At 52.9% G+C, this 22390-nt stretch overlaps 1 protein-coding gene across 1 annotated transcript in view; it reads left to right on the plus strand.

The window, feature by feature from the left end:
• The window catches only part of WNT7A (Wnt family member 7A), a 67430-nt gene extending 47906 nt beyond the window's left edge, over positions 1-19524 (plus strand). The window contains exon 4 of the mRNA XM_033865499.2: positions 17119-19524. Coding sequence (XP_033721390.1) covers positions 17119-17598 — 480 coding nt within the window. The 3' untranslated portion in view covers positions 17599-19524. The remainder of the gene's footprint in view (positions 1-17118) is intronic.
• The last annotated feature ends 2866 nt before the right edge of the window (positions 19525-22390 follow it).

A 22390-nucleotide genomic window follows, 5' to 3' on the forward strand; every position in this document is an offset into this window, starting at 1 on the left:
CGGTTCCTGCCCTCGTGGGGCTCACGGCCTGGCGGGAGGGATGGGTGTGCAGACAGGAAGTTATGACACAGGGCAGTTTGGCGTGGAGCAGGCATGGGCCTCTGTGTGAGCAGCTGTCTCTACTCTTATCCAAGAACACAGGGAGTTCATGCAGTGCCGTCAGTAATCTAACCACCATAATGACACAGCTGCCCTTCCTGAGGGCTCCTCCGGCCGGGCACCATGCCTTTGGTCACTGGGTCCTGATGCTGCCACCACTGGATGTGTTCTGTTGAACAAGGAGACACAACCGAGGCCAGTGGAGGGGTGGCACTCACCCAGTGTCCCAGCCGGGGTCTGGTCAGTGGCACAGTTGGGATCACGGAAGGAACTTGAACGAAGGGGTTACTTACAGGGCATACGTAGCATCCAGGCTGTCCTCCGAGGGGTGCTGCAGCACCTGGGGCTGGCAGCCGTGGGGAGCTCGTACTGCCTGGGGCCTGTGGGGCAGAGAGGGGAGCTGTGGACTGGAGGGCGAGCAGCTGGAGGAGAGGGGCCACCTGGCGGGAGCCGTGGCCCCAGGTAGAGGAACGGGGTAACGGCCACCACGTGGCCCTACAGAGAGGGGATCCAGGGAAGAGATGTCCCTGCCCCTCTCTCCTCCTGCCGTCCAGTCTCTTGCAGGACTCCCTGCTCCCCACTGCCGGCTGGGCCTGACCAGACGCTGGAGCACGGGAAGCCTGTGGGCGCAGGGTACACAGGTGAGCCTCCAGGGCCGGAGAAGGGGGCACAGAGGTGCCCAGCACATCCAGGCCCTCAGCCTTGACTCCAGCATGGCCCCCACCTTGTGGGGCTCCTTAGGCAGATGGCACGAGGGGCCCAGCACAGGGCATGGCCATAGCACGTGCACAGCGAGGGACACCTTGTGTCACACACAGAGGACGAAGGACCAGTGCTGGCCTCTGTTGTTGCAGGTGGTTTGGGTCACGGGCAGCTGGGGCCTGGAGCCCTGGAAGAGGAAAGTAGCGGGACGCGGGGACCATCCTCTTGCCCGCGTCCCCTGAGTCTAGCCCAGGCAGGGCCTTCTGTGGAAACCACACAGCCCCGGAGGAGGCGGCCTCGGCACCCAGCAGATCTGCCTCCTGCTCTCTGTGTTCTCCCTGCTGGTGCCGCCTCTCCCAGGTGGCCTGGCTGCCTCGGGTCAGGTGGGGAGTGGGTTTGGAGAAGGTTCGGGAGCCAGGTCTCCTGCTGGGGGAGGGTGGCTGGGAGCTGAGAGCGGGAGAAGGCACAGCGGCAACACGGACGGGCAAGGATGCTGCCGGGAGTGGGGCAGATGGGGTGAGGGAGGAGGAGGTGACCGTGGAGGCTCTCCCGTGCAGGTGGCAGCAGCGCAGACGCGCCGCAGGAGCTGCGGGTGCGGGTCACAACAGGACAGGCATCTGCGTGTGGGAGGAGGCAGGAGGCAGGGCGACGGGCCGAGCTGCTTCAGGGGGCCCACTGGCCACTCACGGTGGCCCCGGGGGGACGGTCACTTCCTCGTGTCTCTGCACTACTGCACTACCCAGAGGTCGACTCCTACCCGGCAACGTCTGGGAGAATGTGCCCTCCTTGTCCTTCTGTGTCACTGTCTTCTCTCTTGGAAATCCCCCTCCGGCGCCTTCATCGTACAGGCAGGGGAAACTGGGGCCCAGAGAAGGAAAGGGCCTTGCCCGCAGCCACACAGCAATGTGGAGGCAGAAGCAGAACCAGCGCCTGCCAGCTCCTTCCACCCCATAACCCTGCCCCCAGCCCCTCCAGCACCACGCCACGCTCACCCCGGCACCCCCAGCATTCGTTGTGTGGAAACGGGAAGAACTCACGGGTTAGGGGCCTATAGTGTGAGATGCGCCACACCAGGCCCTGATAGCCCTTCTCTCCTTAATCCCCACCATTTCTTCTGAGGAAAGAATTGCTCCTACTTTACAACAAGGAGCAGATCACTGAAGAGTCTTGGGTGCCAAGTAACAGAATGCTTAACCAGATGTGGCTTCATTGACAGGAGCTGGCTTTTTCTCACAAAATGAAAATCTGGATGTAGTTTCTTTCAGACGTTCAACAAATCTCTTTGAGGCCCAAGCTGGTTCTCATCCTCCCGTCTGCAGATTGTCACCTTGTTGGCCTCTGGTTCTCTTGCCTCGGCATCACAATATGGCTGCCTAAGCTCCCAGAATCACGCTTTCACACCACAGCATACAAAGACGGAAAACAAGAAGTTGCTCTCTCAGGTCTCTCTTTTTATCAGGTAGTTGCCTGTGTTTTCAGCCTCTGTGGTCAGCAGCAGGCAAGCTGTGGTTAGGCCGTGGAGGGCCAGACAGGAGGTGTGCCCTGTTCCCTCTGCCTAGTTCTGCTATCACCAGCGTGTGGTGGCCAGAGGTGGGATTCGAAGCAGGTTCTTGGGCTGCCTGGCTCTGACACTGGTGCCTTCTCCGCTGCTTCAGGCTGCCTTTTGTCACAGTCTGCTGCCATGTTGAGACTGATTCTGACTGCCTGGGTCACTGCTCACCAGCTGGGGTGCACACGGCCCAGAACTGACCTCTCCCTGCAGAAGAGTCAGGCTGGCCAACAGTGGGGGGGTCAGACGGACAGAGCAGCAGATGCCCAGCTAACCCGCAGCCTCCACCTTCAGGGCCTGGTCTCCCCAAGGCCCTCAGATCTGCTTCCTGCTGTGACTTCAAACCCATGAAGTAAGGACTGGCTCGTGGGTCTATGTAAAACATCTTACTGCACAGACGAAAGCACCTCTGGGACAGTTAGGACATTTTAATCCATAAAGGACAGAAACCCAACTCAAGCCAGCTTAAAAACAAAGGAAATTCATTAGTTCATGGAACCAAATGGTCCTGAGTTAATGGATTCAGGGCCAGCTTGATCCAGGGTACAAATGATACTCCCAGGAACCAAGTCCACACACCCCTCATTCTCTGTTTCTCAGCTCTGCTTTCTTAGTTAGACCCACATCGTTGCGAGATGCCTGTCCATAGCTGTCCACAGCTCTGCCCTCGGTATCCCATCCTGTTCCTCTGGCGGGAAATTACCAATAGTTCTTGACTTCTCTTCACACCAAATCCCCAGGACTCACTCTGATTGGTCCTGACTTGCCTGAGTCACCAGCTCATACCTAGCAATGACCAGAGGGAACTGGCAGTGATGACCGGTGGGAACTGGGGGTGATGACCTGTGGGATCTGGACGTGATGACTGGTGGGAACTGGCAGTGATGACCGGTGGGACTAGGGGTGATGACCTGTGGGATCTGGGAGTGATGACCGGTGGAAACTGGGGGTGATGACCTGTGGGATCTGGGAGTGATGACCCGTGAGAACTGGGGGTGATGACCCATGGGAACTGGGGGTGATGACCCGTGGGAACTGGGGGTGATGACCCGTGGGATCTAGGGGTGATGACCGGTGGGAACTGCGGGTGATGACTGGGGGGAACTGGTGGTGATGACGAGTGAGATCTGGGAGTGATGACCCGTGGGAACTGGGGGTGATGACCCGTGGGAACTGGGAGTGATGACCGGAGGGATCTGGGAGTGGTGACCCGTGGGAACTGGGGGTGATGACCTGTGGGAACAGGGGGTGGTGACCTGTGGGAACTGGGGGTGATGACCCGTGGGATCTGGGAGTGATGACCCGTAGGAACTGGGGGTGGTGACCCGTGGGATCTGGGAGTGATGACCCGTGGGAACTGGGGTGATGACCCGTGGGAACTGGGGGTGATGACCAGTGGGAACTGGGGGCGGTGACCCGTGGGAACTGGGGTGATGACCCGTGGGATCTGGGGGTGATGACCGGGGAGATCTAGGAGTGATGACCGGTGGGAACTGGGAGTTGTGACCCGTGGAAACTGGGGGTGATGACCCGTGGGATCTGAGTGATGAGCCGTATGAACTGGGGGTGATGACCCATGGGAACTGAGGGTGATGACTGGTGGGAACTGGGGGTGATGACCGGAGGGAACTGGGAGTGGTGACCTGTGGGAACTGGGGGTGGTGACCCGTGGGAACTGAGGGTGATGACCGGTGGGAACTGGGGGTGATGACCAGTGGCAACTGGGAGTGGTGACCCATGGGAACTGGGGGTGGTGACCCATGGGAACTGGGGGTGATGACCGATGGGAACTGGGGGTGGTGACCCGTGGGATCTGGGGGTGATGACCAGGGAGATCTAGGTGTGATGACCGGTGGGAGCTGGGAGTGGTGACCCGTGGGAACTGGGAGTGATGACCCGTAGGATCTGGGGGTGATGACCTGTGGGACTGCTTTAGCATCTGCGGCTGGGGAAAGGCTCACCGAGGAATCAGAGTTTGCAGAACTCGGAGGCCCAGCTGCGCTCGCTGTAAAACAAAGCACAAAGAGAAGGGCGTCAGGAGTGGGAGAGGTCGGGAGAGGTCCGTGCTGGAGGAGTCCTCCTGGGGCTAGGCGGGGCGCGGGCAGGGCACTCTGAGGAAGAGGTGGCATTTGCCGAGGCCCTGGAAAGGCTGGGATGGACTGGGCCATGCCGGGATGAATGGAGGTGCATTCCTGGAGGAGGGCAGGTAGGAGGACCGGTTGCCCTGAGGTGGAAATCCTGCTGGGCTGTTTTTTTTCCTGGGGACTGCAGTTTGGCGGAGAGGTGAAGGGAGGCGGTGGAATTCAACACTGGCAAACAGCTTTTGGCTTTAATACTCAGATGCCTCTCAGAATGCTGTGGCAGGTGACAGAGGCTCCTGGTCCCAGGAGCACCATGTGGCGGGGACGTGTGGGAGCCAGAGGTCGCTGTCTGACCTCCCTCCCCTGAGAACCCCTCCTCCTCCAGTAAGTTCACCCCTAGATCATCTGGGCAGCCCCGAGAGTTTGGACAGCCCAGGAGGCCAACCTTGATGGTATCTGTTGGGTGTAATGAATCAGGAATCTTTCTGGAGCCAAGTTTCTCTGGAGGCCTCTCCCAGGCGTGGGAGCCCCGCCCTGGTAATTCTGGGCTCTGGGCAGCACCTGGTACATTGTTGGCACTTCCTGGGGGACCTGTCAGAAGGAGATTGATTTTCTTCCCTCCAGCGATGCAGAAAATCCTTCCTACTGCTCCAGACAGGTTTGGGGCTGGGCTGGGGGACAGAGAAGCAGGGTGAGAGCAGCCCTGCCCCACCTGGTTCAGGAATCCCCACTGCAGACCCCACACCCTCCCAGGACAGGTGCTCACCAGCACCCCCCCGCCCCCTGGCGGCCCCTCCAGTGCTGGTCAGCCTAGTGGGGACGGCTGGCATCTCACTGAGCTGGGACCTGTTGCCTTATGACTCCCCTCCAGCTGGGGTCCCAGTCCTGTCCTCGAAACAGACACAGTCCCTCCTATTCACCCTGCCCCAGGACAGGCCTGCAGAATGTATGGGGCGGTGACCAGGACCCCAGACACTGCCTTCTCTAGGCGGGACAGCTCCAGCTCCTTTAGCCTGGGCTCTCCAGTCCCTTCCCCTCCACGTGTGCTCTGGTTCTGTCCATCTGCTGGGGCGTAGCCCAGTTCTGGAAACGATAGAGCAAGACCATCTCCTCTGGTGTTGTGAGCGCTAGACCTCTGTTAATACGGCTTCAGATGGTTGGCTTTTCCGCAGCCTCTGAGTTCATAGTGCTCTGGTGGTCAGCTAAAGCTTTCCGTCTTTCTCAGTCTCTCCTATCTTGTGCTTCCGCAATCTTTTTTTTTTTTAATACCCAAAATTATAGGTGTTCGTCCTACTTCTGGCTGTTTTCAACCACACGTTTCATTTAGTCTTTGGAAGTGACTGAATCCTGACTGGGATTATCCACTGTGGACACCCAAGCTGGCTGGGGCCAGATTTCAGTGGCACCAAAAGGCCCTTCTGCTCCCTGAGAGGCCCCTTTTCCTGGCCACTCACTGTGCCCCAAATTTTCTCATCACACCCTCAACACAAGCCCTTCCCCAAGCCTGGCCCCTCCTCCGGTCCCTCGTCTCAGTGCACGGCCTCCGTATCCATCAGAGGCCCATGAGTCACCCCTGGGCCCCGCAATCCTCCCCCACCGAGTATTGCCTTCTCTTCCCTCCACTGCACCCTCTTCATCGGAGCTGCCGTCATCTCTGGCCTGGGTGATGGGAACATTCCCTCTGGATCTCCATCCTGCCACTCTGACTCTCTGACCTAATTTCCACTCTCTTTGGCACGATCTTTCAGAGTGTCAGTCAGACCTCATCACTCCTGCACGAAAGCCCCTTGGCTCACAGGTACTCCAGGTGCATCCCTGCCCTGAGCGTCCAGCCCTGCCGCCTCCCCGCTCCATCTCTTCTCACACGGCCCCAGCCGTGTCTGCTCCGTTCCTCTCGGGGTCGGGCTGCATCCCTCCCACCTCTGGGCCTTGGCATGTGCTCTTCTCTGGTTTGAACTGCCATTGCCCCATCCCCCTAAGTCTGGCTGATTTTTTTTTTTAATTTTTATTTTATACTGGAGTATAGTTGATTAATAATGTTGCATTAGTTTCAGCAAAGTGGTTCAGTTATACGTATACATGTGCATGTATCCTTTTTCAAATTCTTTTCCCACTTAGGTTATTACAGAATATTGAGCAGAGTTCCCTGTGCTATACAGTAGGTCCTTGTTGGTTATCGATTTTATTTTATTTTTTTAATGTCAGGTATTTATTTAGAAAGATTTTAGTTTCTTTTCCTTTACATTTTTACGTTTCTTCACTTTTCTCAGGTTCCATAGAAATTTTTTAAAAAATATTATTCCAAGTTTGAATAAAAAAAATTTTATTTTATATTGGAGTATAGTTGATTAACAATGTTGTGTTAGTTTCAGGTGTACAGCAAAGTGATTCAGTTATACATATGCATGTATCTGTTCTTTTTCAAATTCTTCTCCCATTTACGTTATTACAGAATATTGAGCAGAGTTCCCTGTGCTGTATAGTAGGTCCTTGTTGATTATCTGTTTTAAATATAGCAGTGTGTACATGTCAGTCCCAAACTCCCAATCTGTCCTTCTCTCCAGTAACCATAAATTCGTTCTCTAATCTGTGAATCTGTTTCTGTTTTGTAAGTTCATTTGTATCATCTTAGATTCCAGATATACGTGATATCTTATGGTATTTGTCTTTGACTTATTTCACTTAGTATGATAATCTCCAGGTCCATCCATGTTGCTGCAAATGGCATTATTTCATTCATTTTTATGGCTAATATTCCATCGTATATACGTACCACATCTTCTTTATCTATTCCTCTGTCGATGGACATTTAGGTTGCTTCCAGGTCTTGGCTATTGTAAATAGTGCTGCTGTGAACTTTGGGGTGCATGTATCCTTTTGAACCATGTTTTTCTACGGATATATGCCCAGGAGTGGAACTGCTGGATCATGTGGTAGGTCTATTTTTAGTTTTTTAAGGAACCTCCATACTGTTCTCCATAGTGGCTACGCCAGTTTACATTCCCACCAACAGTGTAGGAGGGTTCCCTTTTCTCCACACCCTTTCCAGCATTTGTTTGTAGACTTTTTAATGATGCCCATTCTGACTGGTGTGAGGTGATACCTCACTGGAGTTCTGATTTGCATTTCTCTAATAATTAGTGACACTGAGCATCTTTTCATGTGCCTCTTGGCCATCTGTATGTCTTCTTTGGTGAAATGTCTGTTTAGGTCTTCTGCCCATGTTTTGATTAGGTTGTTTGTTTTTTTGATATTGAGCCACATAAGCTGTTTGTAAATTTTGGAAATTAATCCATTGTCGGCCGCATCATTTGCAAATATTTTCTTCCATTCTGTGGGTTGTCTTTTCGTTTTGTTTATGGTTTCCTTTGCTGTGCAAGAGCTTTTGAGTTTAATTAGGTCCCATTTGTTTATTTTTGTTTTTATTTCCATTTCTCTAGGAGGTGGGTCAAAAAGGATCTTGCTGTGATTTATGTCCTAGAATGTTCTGCCTGTGTTTTCCTCTAAGAGTTTGATAGTATCCAGTCTTACATTTACATCTTTAATCCATCGTGAGTTTGCTTCTGTGTATGATGTTAGGGAGTGTTCTAATTTCATTCTTTTACATGGAGCTGTCCAGTTTTCCCAGCACCGTTTATTGAAGAGCCTGTCTTTTCTCCATTGTATGGTCTTGAGTTTAGCTCATTCTAATATGTCCTTCCTGGTATCTGGCCCTTGCTGCAAACAGAGCAGCTCCTCCTGGGTCAAGTTTTCTTCGCTCTCTGTGTCACTCCTTCACAGCACTCACCAACTTGTAATTAGATTTGGGGGGAGTATTAATTCCATGGCTGCTTCTGGTGTGGGTCTGCAGGCTCAGAGAAGGCAGGGGCAGCATCTGTTTGTATCATGGTCCTCCCAGGGCCTCCACAGCAGGAGTGATGCCAGCAGCACACAGTAGGTGCTCAGTGCAAAATGAGTGAGCAAGTGAATGAATGCACATCAGAGCAGACACACAGTAGGTCCTTCTTTCCCCTCGCAGTTGGCTGGCACCTGTTCTACGCCAGGCTCTCTGCCTGGGGCTAGGAGGTGGAGGGGAATGTCCCCAGCCCCCCAGGAGTGTCACAGGTAGGGTTCTCCAGGAGGAGAGGCTGAGATGAAGTTCGGTCTAAGCTGTTTATTAGGGGTCAGTGAAGAGGGTGGGAGGAGCAGGACAGGGCAGAAGTGCAGTCGTGATGCTGGCCTGCAAAGCCACGGTGGGTGCTCTGGAGCTGCGGTGGGAGTGGCCGGACCTTGGGACCCCTGCCTCTCTCTGTCCCCAGAGAGGGCTGAAGGGATCTGGAGCTGGGACAGACCCTGCAGGATCTGACAGCTGGAGCCTTCCCTGTCCCATGGTGTGCTGGTGCCAGGGCTTATCACTCGTAAGATGCAGTATTAAATAAATATTAGAGATTGCAAGCTGATTGGGAAACCACCGGTAGCTTAAAAGTGGCCATGGTGGGAGGATTTATCCCACAGGAATTGGCAAACACTACAAAACAGGGCATTTTTTTTTTTTTTTGAGAGTCTGTTCACCAGCACATCTCTACATGTAGCTGTGAAGCAAGACCTCCCTTGAAGGGGGTTTGGGTGGTATATCTCCATGTCCACCACAGAGGGCTGCTGGCCTGATGGGGGAAGCTAACAGGTAGACAGTCACCACAGGGACAAAGTGAAAATTACCCAACAGCCCAGGACAGTTATGGAAACCATGAGGGAGTGAACGACTGCCCTGGCAATCAGGGAAGGCTTTGGGGAGGAGGTGACTTTTTTTCTGACAGTGTAGAATATTCAAATGGTACAAAGAACAATCCTATGAAAAGTAAGGCCCCTGATACCTGGTATCCTCCCCGGAGGCAGCTACTCCTACCAGTGTCTCACGTATTCCTCCAGGGATGTTATTCTGTGTTCTTAGGAACACGCACGCACAGGTCTTTTCTGTCTCGTACAAACAGCTCCTGCTCTGCATACTTTCCTGCACCTCTGTTCTCTCCACTGTGTACCTCACTAGAAAGTGCAGGGCTGCCTCATTCTCTCCGGCAGCTGCAGGACATTCCAGTCTACCCGTGCACCATGATTTGTAGAACCAGTCCCCATTGGTGATCTTTAGATCCTTTCGGCCTTCTGATATTTCAGATAATGCCTCTCTGAGGCTGTCATTTTACACATGCATGAGCCTCCCCAGAGGGTACATATTCTGTGGTGGAATTGTTGGTTTGAGCCTCTATAATGGCAGTAAAGATTGGCCTTCCAGATAAGGGCCGGCAGGTGCAGAGCCCAGAGGTGGACGAAGGGGAAAGAGGACAGGCTGGGAGTCCCGGGGTGGGCTCGTGCTTGGCTCTGCCACGAGGAATGGTGTGCAGCGCCGGGGTCAGGGCCCATGCAACAGGCACATTCAGACTAGGAAATTCGGGAGAGTTTTAAACAGAGACTGCAGGCCAACAACTGATGAATGGGTGGATAGAGTGCGGCATGCCCCTACAATGGAATATTATTCAGCCATAAAAAGGAAGGAAGTGCTGACACCTGCTACACCATGGATGAACTTTGAAAGCATTATGCTGAGTGAAGGAAACTGGACAGACAACAGGCCGCATACTGTTTGAGTCCATTTATATGTCCGGAACAGGCAAAGCTATAAAGACAGTAGATCAGTGGTTGCCAGGGACTGAGAGGAAGGGAGGAACAGGAGCGACTACGGATGGGCATGGGGTTTCTTCTGGGGTGATGAAAATGTTCTAAACTTAGTGGTGATGGTTGCACAGCTCTGCATATACTAAAAACCACTGAATCGTGTACTTTAATACAGTGAATCGTATGGTATGTGAATTATATTGCAACAGAGCTGTTTTGTAAAGGAGAGGTTGCTAATAAAACAAAGGACAAAGTTAAAGGAACCAAGGGGGATGGTGCAGCACCCTGGGGCTGGCGCCAGGGGTCCCATTACTCCTTAGGGTGGTCGGGCTGCTAGAACCCAGGGGGACTCACAGAGAGGATGTGGGAGCCATGACCTCTGCTAGAGGAACACAGCCACCCTGTGGCCCTCAGGGCTCCCTCCAGTGCCTTCCACTGGCCAGACCCACCTGGAAGGGGCGCGGCTGCATTCGGCCGGTGTGCCCTGGGCCAGGCCACTCACCGATAGCCATCAGGGAACCAGATCAAGCTCAGGGGCGCCACCCTCTGGTCCAGCCTCCTGGGGAAGGGTGGGGAGTGCTCTGGAGAGACGTATGGAGGAGATCCAGCCTGCTCTGTGGTCTTAAGTCCCTTCCTTTCTCTGAGACTCAGTTTCCTCACCTGTGAAATGGGATGGATATGCCCATCTCTCAGCAGGTGTCAGACTACCAGATGCCATCAGAGCTCTGAAAACGCTTGGTCTGGGTTAAAAAGCAGTGTGGATATGAGGTCAGGATTCTCAGAGTCAGAAGCAGCCTCGTAAATCATTTACTTCAAACCCTTGAGTTCAAAATGGGGAAACCCAGGCCCAGTGAGGACATCCAGCCGGGCAGCTGCAGAAACAACCAAATCTTGACTCCAGAAAAACTCCCTCCTTCTCTCCTGGGATTTTTTTTTTTAAATAGATTATTTTTTCAGAAAAGTTTTAGGTTCACAGCAAAACTGAGGAGAAGGTACAGAGCTTTCCCATATTACCCTCCACCCCCAAAGACACACACACACAGTCCCCCAGCACCAGCGTGAGTGCTGGATTTGTTACAGACAACGTGAGGTCTTTCTAAAATCGTAAATCCTGCTCCTGGCAGCACTGGCTGCCCTGTCCACACGCAATAAGACCCCACCTCCCGGCCCAAGGAGACAGGATGACTCAATGCCGTGTGGTGGCCTGGATGGGATCCTGGAACAGAAAGGGACATACCATATCAACCAAGGGAATCTGAATAAAGTATGGACTTCAGTTCATAATAGTAAATTAATATCAGCTAATTAATTAATTTACCACACTAATAAGTTTACGTTTACCACACTAATGTCAGATGTTAGTCATAGGCAAAACCGGATACAGGACGTATGGGAATCCTCTGTACTATTTTCACAATTTTTCCGTAAATATAAAACTTAAAAGTTCAACAAAAAAACACTGAATAATAAAAAAAAATCGCACCTCCTTAACATGGTTGGTAGAGCCTCTGGGATGGGCCCCCCTACCTGTGCCACCTGGACACCTGCACTGTAGCCCGGTCAGCGCAAGGCCTTGGCCCTACTGTGCAGAAGCCTCGGGCCCTTTGCCCTGCCTCAGTCCGTCTTTCAAGTGGAGATGAAACGAGAGGACAGGTCTGTGCTGCCCTCTGCTCGGGTGTCCCCCTACCGTCAGTGTCACGTAGCCGCCCCTGCCTCCTCCCGCGCTCTCCAGCCCCGATCCTCTCCCACCTTCTCCGTCTCACTTATTCTATTATCTGAAGTGGGTGCCTGCTCCCCTCTCCCCACAGCATGTCTTCTTTACAAGGGCGGCAGCTTCGTGGCCTTAACTTTACTGAGACCCCAGTCCTTGCATGGTGCCGGCACACAGCAGGTGCTCGGCGTGTCCCAAGCTCTGCAGGTGTAAGGGGGGTGCCCCGGAAGCCCCCCTGGGCAGCTTGGAAGCTGGGAGCCAGCTGGCCTCACGGTGGGAGCACAGCGTGGCTCTGTCCCACCCACTTCCTCTGCTGTTGTCCCCTGCTTTGGGCAAAGGGCTCGGTGCCCATCTGGGTGACCAGCCCCGGCCAGGGCGGCTGTGATTATGCCCAGCTTAATGCGGACATAATGTGATCACTGAGGCTCTCAAGATGCAGAGTTTGCGGCATGAAGGGGCTGCGTGTCATCTGATTAGGGGCCCACACAAATGCCGCCACGGCCTCAGGTCATGGTGGCCACAGAAGGAGAGGAAGGCAGCTGCCTGCCCAGCCTGGGCGCCTGGCCCTGGCTCTGGGGCTCGTTGCTCAGGGGCCACCACCGAGGACACATTCAGTGTCACAGACGCACAAATACAACCCAATGCTTCTTCACAACATCCTACCAGGGACTTTTTCTTAAAAAGCCAACTTAATTAGTCTAATTCATATACTGTACCATGCCCTCACTCAAAGCGTACAGGTCAACACTAACATACTCACAGATACGCGCAACCATCACCACGATCAATTTACCTCAAAAAGAGACCTACACCCTCTTCAGCCGTCTCTCCCCATTTCCCGAACCTCCTCCCAGCCCACTAGTCTACCGTCTGTCTCCACAGAGTTGCCTCTTCTGGACATTGCCTATAAACGCAGCTATACGGTATGTGGTCTTGTGTGTCTGGCTTCTTTCACTGAGCATCATGTTTTCAAGGTCCATCCATGGTGTAGCAGGTGTCGGCACTTCATCCCTTTTTCTGGCTGAATAATATTCTGCCGAACGGATGGACTTCACTTATCTTTCATCAGTTGGGTTCATTTATCTGTTCATCAGTGGTCATATGGGTTGTTTCCACTTTGGGGCTATTTTAAAGAATGCTGCTATAAACTTTGTTTTATCAGTTTTTTATGTGGATGTGTGTTTTCATTTCCCCTGGGTATATGCCCAGGAATGGAACTGCTGGGTGTCTTAGTGTGCCTGAGTGGCTACAACAAAATGCCCCAGACTGGGCGGCAGAGAAACAACAGAAATTGATCTCTCCCAGTCCTGGAGGCTGGGAGCCCGAGATGAGGGTTGAGTCCTGATGAGGACCCACTTCCTGGCTCATAACTGGGGCCTTCTCACTGGGTCCTCACGAGTTGGAAGGGGCTGGGGTCTCTCTGGAGCCTCTTTTATGAGGTACTAATCCCATTCACGAGGGCTTCACCCTCATGATTTAAGAACCTCCCTAAGGCCCCACCAAATACCATCACTTTGGGGGTTAGGATTTCAACGTATGAGTTGAGGGGTGGGGAGGGCGAGACCCAGACATTGCGACCATAACCCTGGGTCACTCGGTAACTGTATGTTTAACACTTTGAGGAACTGCCGGGCCATTGCCACAGGGGCTGCACCATTCCACATTCCCACCAGCAGTGTTTGAGGGTTCGTTCCCTTTTCTCCGCATCCTCGCCAGCAACTGTTCTACCTGTGTTTCCCCTTGTAGCCATCCCAGTGGGTGCGAACTGGTGTCTCACTGTGCTGCTGACGTGCATTTCCCTGGAGCGAATGATGCTGAGCGTATTTTCTTGTGCTTGTGGGCTACTGTGCCCACTGCATTTTTATAAATTGCACGTACAGCTTACACGCAGAAAAGCGCTCAGATCATGCACGTGGATTTAAAAGAATAATTTTAAAGCACTCATATCAAGGAACAGAATATTGCCAGGACCCCAGGCGCCCCCTGGGTGATCCTCACCCGCCGCAGCCCCTCACCTCCTACCCGACGGACAACCACTGCCTTGATATTTATGGCCCTCATTTCTTTCCTCTCCATTGCACTCACCGCCTCTGTATGTGCCCCTAAACAACACAGTCCAGTTATGCCGCCTTTGAACTTGATACACATGAAATCATTCTGTGGAAGTCATCCACGATTGCCTCTTTCCCTCCCCACTGTACTTCTGAGGTTGACCTCTGCTGCCGTAGCTGGTCATGGTCACTGCCCTCGAGTGTCCCGCTGAGCCCACACGCCTCCGCTTATCCATTTAACCGTGGATGGACATCAGGTCCCGCCCAGTTTGGAGCCACAATGAACGCTGATGCTCTGAACATTCTTGAACCTCTTTCCTGTGCGCACAAGCATATGATTCTCTAGGGCACACATCCTGGAAGGGACACTTCTGATTCACAGCTCTGTGCATCTCAGCTTTCCAGGTGCTCTGTGGCCTCACCCACACTCAGTGTCAGAATCTGTTCCTAATGCCCCCTGCCCTCAGGCATCCGTGTTGGAGTCCCTGACACACTAAGATCCACCAGCCAGGCCGTGCGGCCTCAGACACGCCTGCCCAACTCTGCCCCCGGCACACATCACACCTCTGCCCCTCGCTCTTCCCCACGCTTTTTAGACCAACACGGAATGGTCACATTTGGGAACTATCTCCTCACTGATGACCAAAAGGGACATCTGTGTGATCTGGGGGGCTGCTCACCCACCACCAGCTGCACGTGTGTGGAGGCTGCAGGACAGTATGTGCTCTGTCGCTCTAGGTGTCCTGGAACCAGGCATTCAGCTGACCGCAGTCCATCCCTGTCCCCAAACACTCGGGATGCCCCGGCCTCGCTGGCTTCTTTAAGTGCAGACACCGTGGTCTCCCCTTCTGTTGAGTATACTGACCAGCACGGGTCACCTCCTCCTGGAAGCTGAGCATCCAGGGTTGGGAGGACCCTGGACATGGGCCCATCCTTGGAGACGGGAATCTTATCTTGTCACCTCTGTGTCCCCAGCACCAGCACAGGCCCAGACCCAGAGGCAGAACTAATGGCTATTTTGGGATATCTGATTTCGTTCCAGCCCTCTAACTTTTGTCAGAAAAGATGGAATTGCCTTCACTCCATGTTCACTGAAGGCAACTGAGGCCCGCAGAAGGGGATGTGACAATCCCAAGGTCACAGAGCAAGTGTGCAGCCACCAAGCACTCGATTCGCACCCCTTGGCAGTAAGACCCTCGTTCCCGAACACCTCACAGACCCGCTCCGGGAGTCAGCCGAGCCTCGGTTTTTGCCTTGTTCAATGGAGTCACGCTAACTCCATGGAGTTAAATAAGACGCCACGTAGAAAAGCACGGACCCAGTGTGTGGTGTGCACAGGTGACAGATAGATGTCTAGTCACTTACTCATTCATTCACTTACTCTTTCACTATATAACAGGCAAAGGCAATTTGGCAGTCTGGATGAAGAAGCAGGAAAGTGACCCAGAAACCACGTTCACTAATACATCCCCATCCCACTGCCTGGCACACAACAGCAAGTGTCCGTTAGGATGAAATCAGGCTGAAGATGAGGGGAAGTAGGAGAAGCTTTAGTTCCAAAAACACCTCCTTACACATTACATATAGTTTGTAAAAAAACAGAAAGAAAGGAGGGAGGAGAAAAATTGGAAAACAAACAAACCAACCCTGAAAGCAATATAAATATCTTATACGATGGGGGGTTTGGTAAATGGTGTCTTCTTTTATTGCTGGGATATTCCAAAGCAGGGGTCAGCAAAATCCAGCACGTGGACCATCTCTGGCCCACTGCCTATACATGTAAATAAAGATTAAGTGAAAACCAGTCGTTAGCTTTGCCTGCCCTTGAACTTCCTATCAGCGGAATCACACAGTATATTCTCTTTTGCATCCAACTTCTTTCATGCAACATTACATCTTAGAGACCTGAGCTTCTTGTGTGTGTTAGAAGTTCCTCCTCATTTCTGTCCAGCATCTCATTGTACGATTATAATGAAGTACTATCATCCTCCCCGTTCTGCACGTGGGGAAACTGCAGCTGCGCTGAAGCAAGTTGCCTGAGGGCACACAGCAGGTTCATGTTAGATCTGGGATTTAAACCCAGGGTCCAAATCTCTGCTTTTCACTCCCTGTACAATGCTGCCCCTCATGCTGTGATGATGCCTGAGAGGTGCTGGGAACTCAGAAGAAGGAAAACATCATCCAGGCTGGGAGTCAGGGAAGGTGAAATCAGAGTCAGGGTTACCAGACTCAGATGTCCATAGCAGTGTGGACATCTCTCTACACTGGGTCCAACTACATCCAGTGCCTCTCAATCTGGAAAGCTCTCCTCCAGAAGGGTATGGTGTCCTAATGTGTGTCCATTTGCATTTCCCTGTGTGGTGTGTGTGTGTGTGTGTGTGTGTGTGTGTGTGTGAGAGAGAGAGAGAGAGAGAGAGAGAGAGAGAGAGAGAGAGAGAGAGAGAGAGAGAGAGAGAGGGAGAGAGAGAGAGAGAGGGAGAGAGAGAGAGACTTTAAGGATGCTCGGGGTTGCCATGTGACGGCACCCTCGAGCACCTCCCGGGTGCTGATGTGTGTACGTCTTGTGTGCTCCTGCATGTACACAGCTATCTGTGTATCTCTCTCCATGTGCCTGGGAGATTCAGGTTGCTGCCACAAGTGATCAAAGCAGATGGCCTCTGAAAAAGCATAGCCTGTGGTCAGGGAAGCAACAGGGAGTGGTAAGGACTGTGGCGAGTTGAGGGATGCCGACCCGTGAGGGAGGCAGGTGCTGATAGAACTCCAGGTATCATGCCATGCGATGATGCTGGCTGAGGGGAGCCAGATGCAGCAGGACTGCCGTGCTGGCCTCTGTGGCCAGCAGGTCAGTGCCCAGCTGCACTGGTTATGAAATAATTTGAGTATCACTCCAGAGTTGCCAGATGCCCTTTCTGTTTGCCAACAAACCTGGCAGTCTGTCTTTGAAAGTCTCCTGGTTTTTAAATGTTGGTTCAAGAATGATTTTGAGCCTGTGCAGCCCCGAGAGAACCTATGTGTGGTCTGGACTGGCCTGAACTTATCTAAGCGCCGGCATGAGGACCACTCAGGGTGGGCTGGCTGGGAGGGGAGGCGAGTCCTGGGGAAGGCATAGCACAAAGGCTGCAGGTGAGAGTGGTTCGAATCCAGGTCTCAGTTTCCTGCGCCAGAAAGAAAAACACACGCCAAGCCCAGCCAGGTGGGGCAGGGGGCGGGCGGGGCAGGGGCCCCACTCGGCCGGCCACGCAGTGACGCACTGTGCTCTCCCTGCCACCCCCGCAGATCCTGGAGGAGAACATGAAGCTGGAGTGTAAGTGCCACGGCGTGTCGGGCTCATGCACCACCAAGACCTGCTGGACCACGCTGCCGCAGTTCCGCGAGCTGGGCTACGTGCTCAAGGACAAGTACAACGAGGCTGTTCACGTGGAGCCCGTGCGCGCCAGCCGCAACAAGCGGCCCACCTTCCTGAAGATCAAGAAGCCACTCTCCTACCGCAAGCCCATGGACACCGACCTGGTGTACATTGAGAAGTCGCCCAACTACTGCGAGGAGGACCCGGTGACGGGCAGCGTGGGCACGCAGGGCCGTGCCTGCAACAAGACGGCCCCCCAGGCCAGCGGCTGTGACCTCATGTGCTGCGGCCGAGGCTACAACACCCACCAGTACGCCCGCGTGTGGCAGTGCAACTGCAAGTTCCACTGGTGCTGCTACGTCAAGTGCAACACGTGCAGCGAGCGCACCGAGGTCTACACGTGCAAGTGAGCGGCGGGGCGGCGGCCCCACTGGCCGCATGTGGGGCGGCGAGGACCGGACGCTCTCCACGCTGCGGGCACGGCCCAGACCTCTGCAGCCACGCTGAGCTTGTCTTGTCTGCTGTGGGGTCCCCTGCGGGGGACCCCTCCAGGGCCCCGAGTTGTCCACGCCACACCCAGCGCCGCTCCCTCGGCCCCAGACGCTGCCTGGGGCCTCCTTGGCCGGAGCAGAGCCTTCGCACCAGAAACTCTGGACTCCGGGGCCTCAAGAGAGCAATATTTAACAATTTATTCTGATAAAAAATAATATTAATTTATTTAATTAAAAAGAACCCTTCCACCTCGTCGGGATCCGTTTTCTGCAATCAAAGTGGACCGCTTGCTTTCCTGTGGGATAATTCTGTCGCTAGGACAAGGAGCTGAGTAGAACTGTACATAATGATTCTTTCTGCAGATACTTCTACTAGTTGATTTCGCAAGTACCCCCTTGCCGCACTAGATGTTTAAGTGCAAGGGCAGACGTCCTGTATACCTATGTAGACATATACACACACACTTATATTTTTTTGCTGTTTGCTGCTAATTCTCCAGAGATTTAAGCTGGTCCAGAAATGGAGACGTTTTCCAGGATACGTTTCCCATCCTGTAGTCCTCCCCAGCTCAAACGTCACCATTAGAAAAGTCCAGTTTGGAATATATAGAGAGAGGAAAGGTAATACTAAAACTCCCAGCAGTTTCCATCTTTTGGAAAGTGAGCCACTGGATAAGAGAGAATATTTTGTAAGAGACTATTTTTATATGAATATTTTATTTATATTGAGTCTGCCTGTATCATTCCATGGCTTGTGCTTCTTCTTAATTCCAGTACTCCCTTTGGAGTGAGGAGGGGCGAGGCCTGGGTATGGGGTCAGCCCCACGGGGACCTTCACATGGCTGGGTTCTCAAGTTCTGTGGGCAGAAGTGGCCCCAGATGCCTGGGCTGCAGTGTCATCGGTATCCCTAGGAAGGAAGCAGGTCTCTGGCCACAGCCTGTTGAGCTCAGGCCTTTTGAGCAGGGTCCCTGAGCAGTGACCTCGAGTTGAGCCATGTAGTGGGCAGGCTCCTGCCCTCGGCATCACATGACCATCACAGGGACAGGTCATCGTCATTCAGCAGAAGCCAGCTAAGGGAGCCCGCTCCTCACCAGGATGCCCTGCCGTTGCCATGTATCCTCAGTTATGGGGCAGCAGAGCTGGGGTGAGGGGTCCCACGAGCAGCAGTGAGTTAGTGGATGGCTGGTTGGTGTCACAGACCCAGGGCAGAGAGAGGTGTGGATGAGGTCTCTCTACACTGGGTCCAACTACATCGAGTGCCTCTCAATCTGGAAAGCTCTCCTCCAGAAGTGTGTGGTGTCCTAATGTGTGTCCATTTGCATTTCCCTGTGAGAGTGTGTGTGTGTGTGTGTGTGTGTGTGTGTGTGAGAGAGAGAGAGAGAGAGAGAGAGAGAGAGAGAGAGAGAGGGAGAGAGAGAGAGACTTTACGGATGCTCGGGGTTGCCATGTGACGGCACCCTCGAGCACCTCCCAGGTGCTGATGTGTGTACATCTTGTGTGCTTCTGCATGTACACAGCTATCTGTGTATCTCTCTCCATGTGCCTGGGAGATTCAGGTTGCTGTGTGCCCGTGCATCTGCTGGTCCCGGGTTGTCTCTGCTTGCGGTTGACAGCTCGTGGTGTGAAGCAGACAGCGAGGACCTTTGGTGATTGTGTTGAGCCACCAAGAGATGGCACCTCTGAACTACGTGCCCATAGACACTGATGAAACTCAGATACCTCTGAGACCACAGCCCCATGGCCCCACACACTGGGAGCCCCTCAGTGTCTAAGCTGTGTTGGACTCCCCAGTGTTAGCACTGGGCTTGGATCACAGCATGGACAAATAAAATGGCTGGACAGTTGGTTGACTTCTTCCCTTGGACCATTTTTTTCTTCTCTACATGGGTGTCAGGATGGGTAGGCATGTAAAGGGATGAGTGGATGGATGAATGAGTGAGTGGATGGATGGATGGATAATGATGGGTGGGTCGGTGGATGGATGAATGGATGAGTGGACGGATGAGTGGATGGATAATGGATGGGTGGGTAGGTGTGTGGGTCAGTGGATGGATGGATGGATAATGAATGGGTGGGTAAGTGGATGGGTAGATGGATGGGTGCGTGGGTAGATGGATGGATGGATGAGTGAGTAGATGGTGGATGGATAATGGATGGGTAGGTAGGTGTGTGGGTCAGTGGATGGATGGGTGGATGGATGAATGGGTGGGTGGATGGAAGGATGGATAATGAATGGGTGGGCAAGTGAACGGGTTGATGGATGAATGGATAGGTAGATGGATGGATGAGTTAGTGGATGGGTGGTTGGATAGATGGATGGATAATGCATGAGGGGGTAAATGCGTGGGTCAGTGGATGGTAGATGGTTGGATGGATGGATGGATACATGGATGAGAGTGTGGATGGATAAGCGGATAGATAGATGGTTGGATAATGGATGGATGGGTAAGTGGGTGTGTTGGTAGATGGGTAGATGGATGTGTGGATGGATGAATGGGTAAGTGGATAGATGGGTGAGTTGATGGGTGGATGGATAATTTGATGGATAAAGGATGGGTGGGTAGGTGGGTGGGTTGGTGGTTGGGTAGATGGATGGATAGATGAATGGGTGGGTGAATGGATGGATAGATAATGAATGGGTGGGTAAGTGGATGGGTAGATGGATGGGTGGATGGATGGATAATGGATGGGTGGGTAGGTGGGTGGGTCAGTGGATGGATGGATGGATAATGAATGGGTGGGTAAGTGGATGGGTAGATGGATGGATGGATGGGTACGTGGGTAGATGGATGGATGGATGAGTGAGTAGATGGTGGATGGATAATGGATGGGTAGGTAGGTGTGTGGGTCAGTGGATGGATGGGTGGATGGATGAATGGGTGGGTGGATGGATGGATGGATAATGAATGGGTGCGCAAGTGGATGGGTTGATGGATGAATGGATAGGTGGATGGATGAGTTAGTGGATGGGTGGTTGGATAGATGGATGGATAATGCATGAGGGGGTAAATGCGTGGGTCAGTGGATGGTAGATGGATGGATGGATAAGTGGATAGATAGATGGTTGGATAATGGATGGATGGGTAAGTGGGTGGGTTGGCAGATGGGTAGATGGATGTGTGGATGGATGAATGGGTAGGTGGATGGATGGATGAGTTGATGGGTGGATGGATAATTTGATGGATAAAGGATGGGTGGGTGGGTGGGTAGGTGGGTAGGTTGGTGGTTGGGTAGATGGATGGATGGATGAATGGGTGGGTGAATGGATGGACAGATAATGAATGGGTGGGTAAGTGGATGGGTTGCTGGATGGGTAGATGGATGGGTGGATGGATAATGGATGGGTGGGTAGGTGGGTGGGTTGGTGGATGGGTAGATGGATGGATGGATGAATGGGTGGGTAGATGGATGGATAGATGGATAGATGGATGGATGGATGAGTGAGTGGATGGGTGGATAGATAAGTGGATGGATAGATGGATGGATAGTGGGTAAGTGGGTGGGTCAGTGGATGGTGGATGCATGGATGGGTGGGTGGGTGGGTAGACGGATGGATGGATGAGTGAGTGGATGGTGGATGGACAGTGGATGGGTAGGTGTGTGGGTCAGTGGATGGATGAATGGATGGATAATGAATGGGTGGGAAAGTGGATGGGTTGATGGATGAATGGATAGGTAGATGGATGGATGAGTTAGTGGATGGATGGTTGGATAGACGGAGGGATAATGCATGAGTGGGTAAGTGGGTGGGTCAGTGGATGGTAGATAGATGGATGGATGGATGAATCGGTGGGTAGATGGATGCATGAGTGAGTGGATGGGTGGATGGATAAGTGGATAGATAATGGTTGGGTGGGTAGGTGGGTGGGTCAGTAGATGGGTAGGTGTATGGGTGAGTGAGTGGATGGGTGGGTGGATGAATGGGTAGGTGGGTGGGTGGATGGATGGATAGATACATGGATGAGAGCATGGATGGATAAGTGGATAGATGGTTGGATAATGGATGGATGGGTAAGTGGGTAGGTTGGTAGATGGGTAGATGGATGTGTGGATGGATGAAAGGGTAGGTGGATGGATGGATGAGTTGATGGGTGGATGGATAATTTGATGGATAAAGGATGGGTGGGTAGGTGGGTGGGTCAGTGGATGAGTGGATGGATGGATAATAGGTGGGTGGGTCGGTGGGTGGGTAGATGGATGGATGGAAGAATGGGTGGATGGATGGATAATGAATGGGTGGGTAAGTGGATGGGTCAGTGGATGGGTGGATGGATGGATAATCGGTGGGTGGGTCAGTGGATGGGTAGATGGATGGATAATGGATGGGTGGGTAGGTGGGTGGGTGAGTGGATGGGTAGATGGATGGATGAATGGGTGGGTAGATGGATGGATAATGGATGGGTGGGTAAGTGGGTGGGTCAGTGGATGGGTGGATGGATGGATGGATGGATGGATGGATGGATAAGTGAGTGGATGGGTGGACAGCTAAGTGGATGGATAGATGGAGGGATCATGGATGGGTGGGTAAGTGGGTGGGTAGGTGGGTGGGTAGATGGATAGATGGATGGATGGATGGATGGATGAATGGGTGGGTGGATGGATGGACGGATGGATGAATGGGTGGGTAGAGGGATGAATGGATGAATGGATGGATGGATGGATGGATGGATGGATGGATGGATGGATGGATGAATAATGGATGGATGGGTA

The sequence above is a fragment of the Tursiops truncatus genome, chromosome 10 (assembly GCF_011762595.2).
Source record: "Tursiops truncatus isolate mTurTru1 chromosome 10, mTurTru1.mat.Y, whole genome shotgun sequence".
Taxonomy (NCBI): Eukaryota; Metazoa; Chordata; class Mammalia; order Artiodactyla; family Delphinidae; genus Tursiops; species Tursiops truncatus.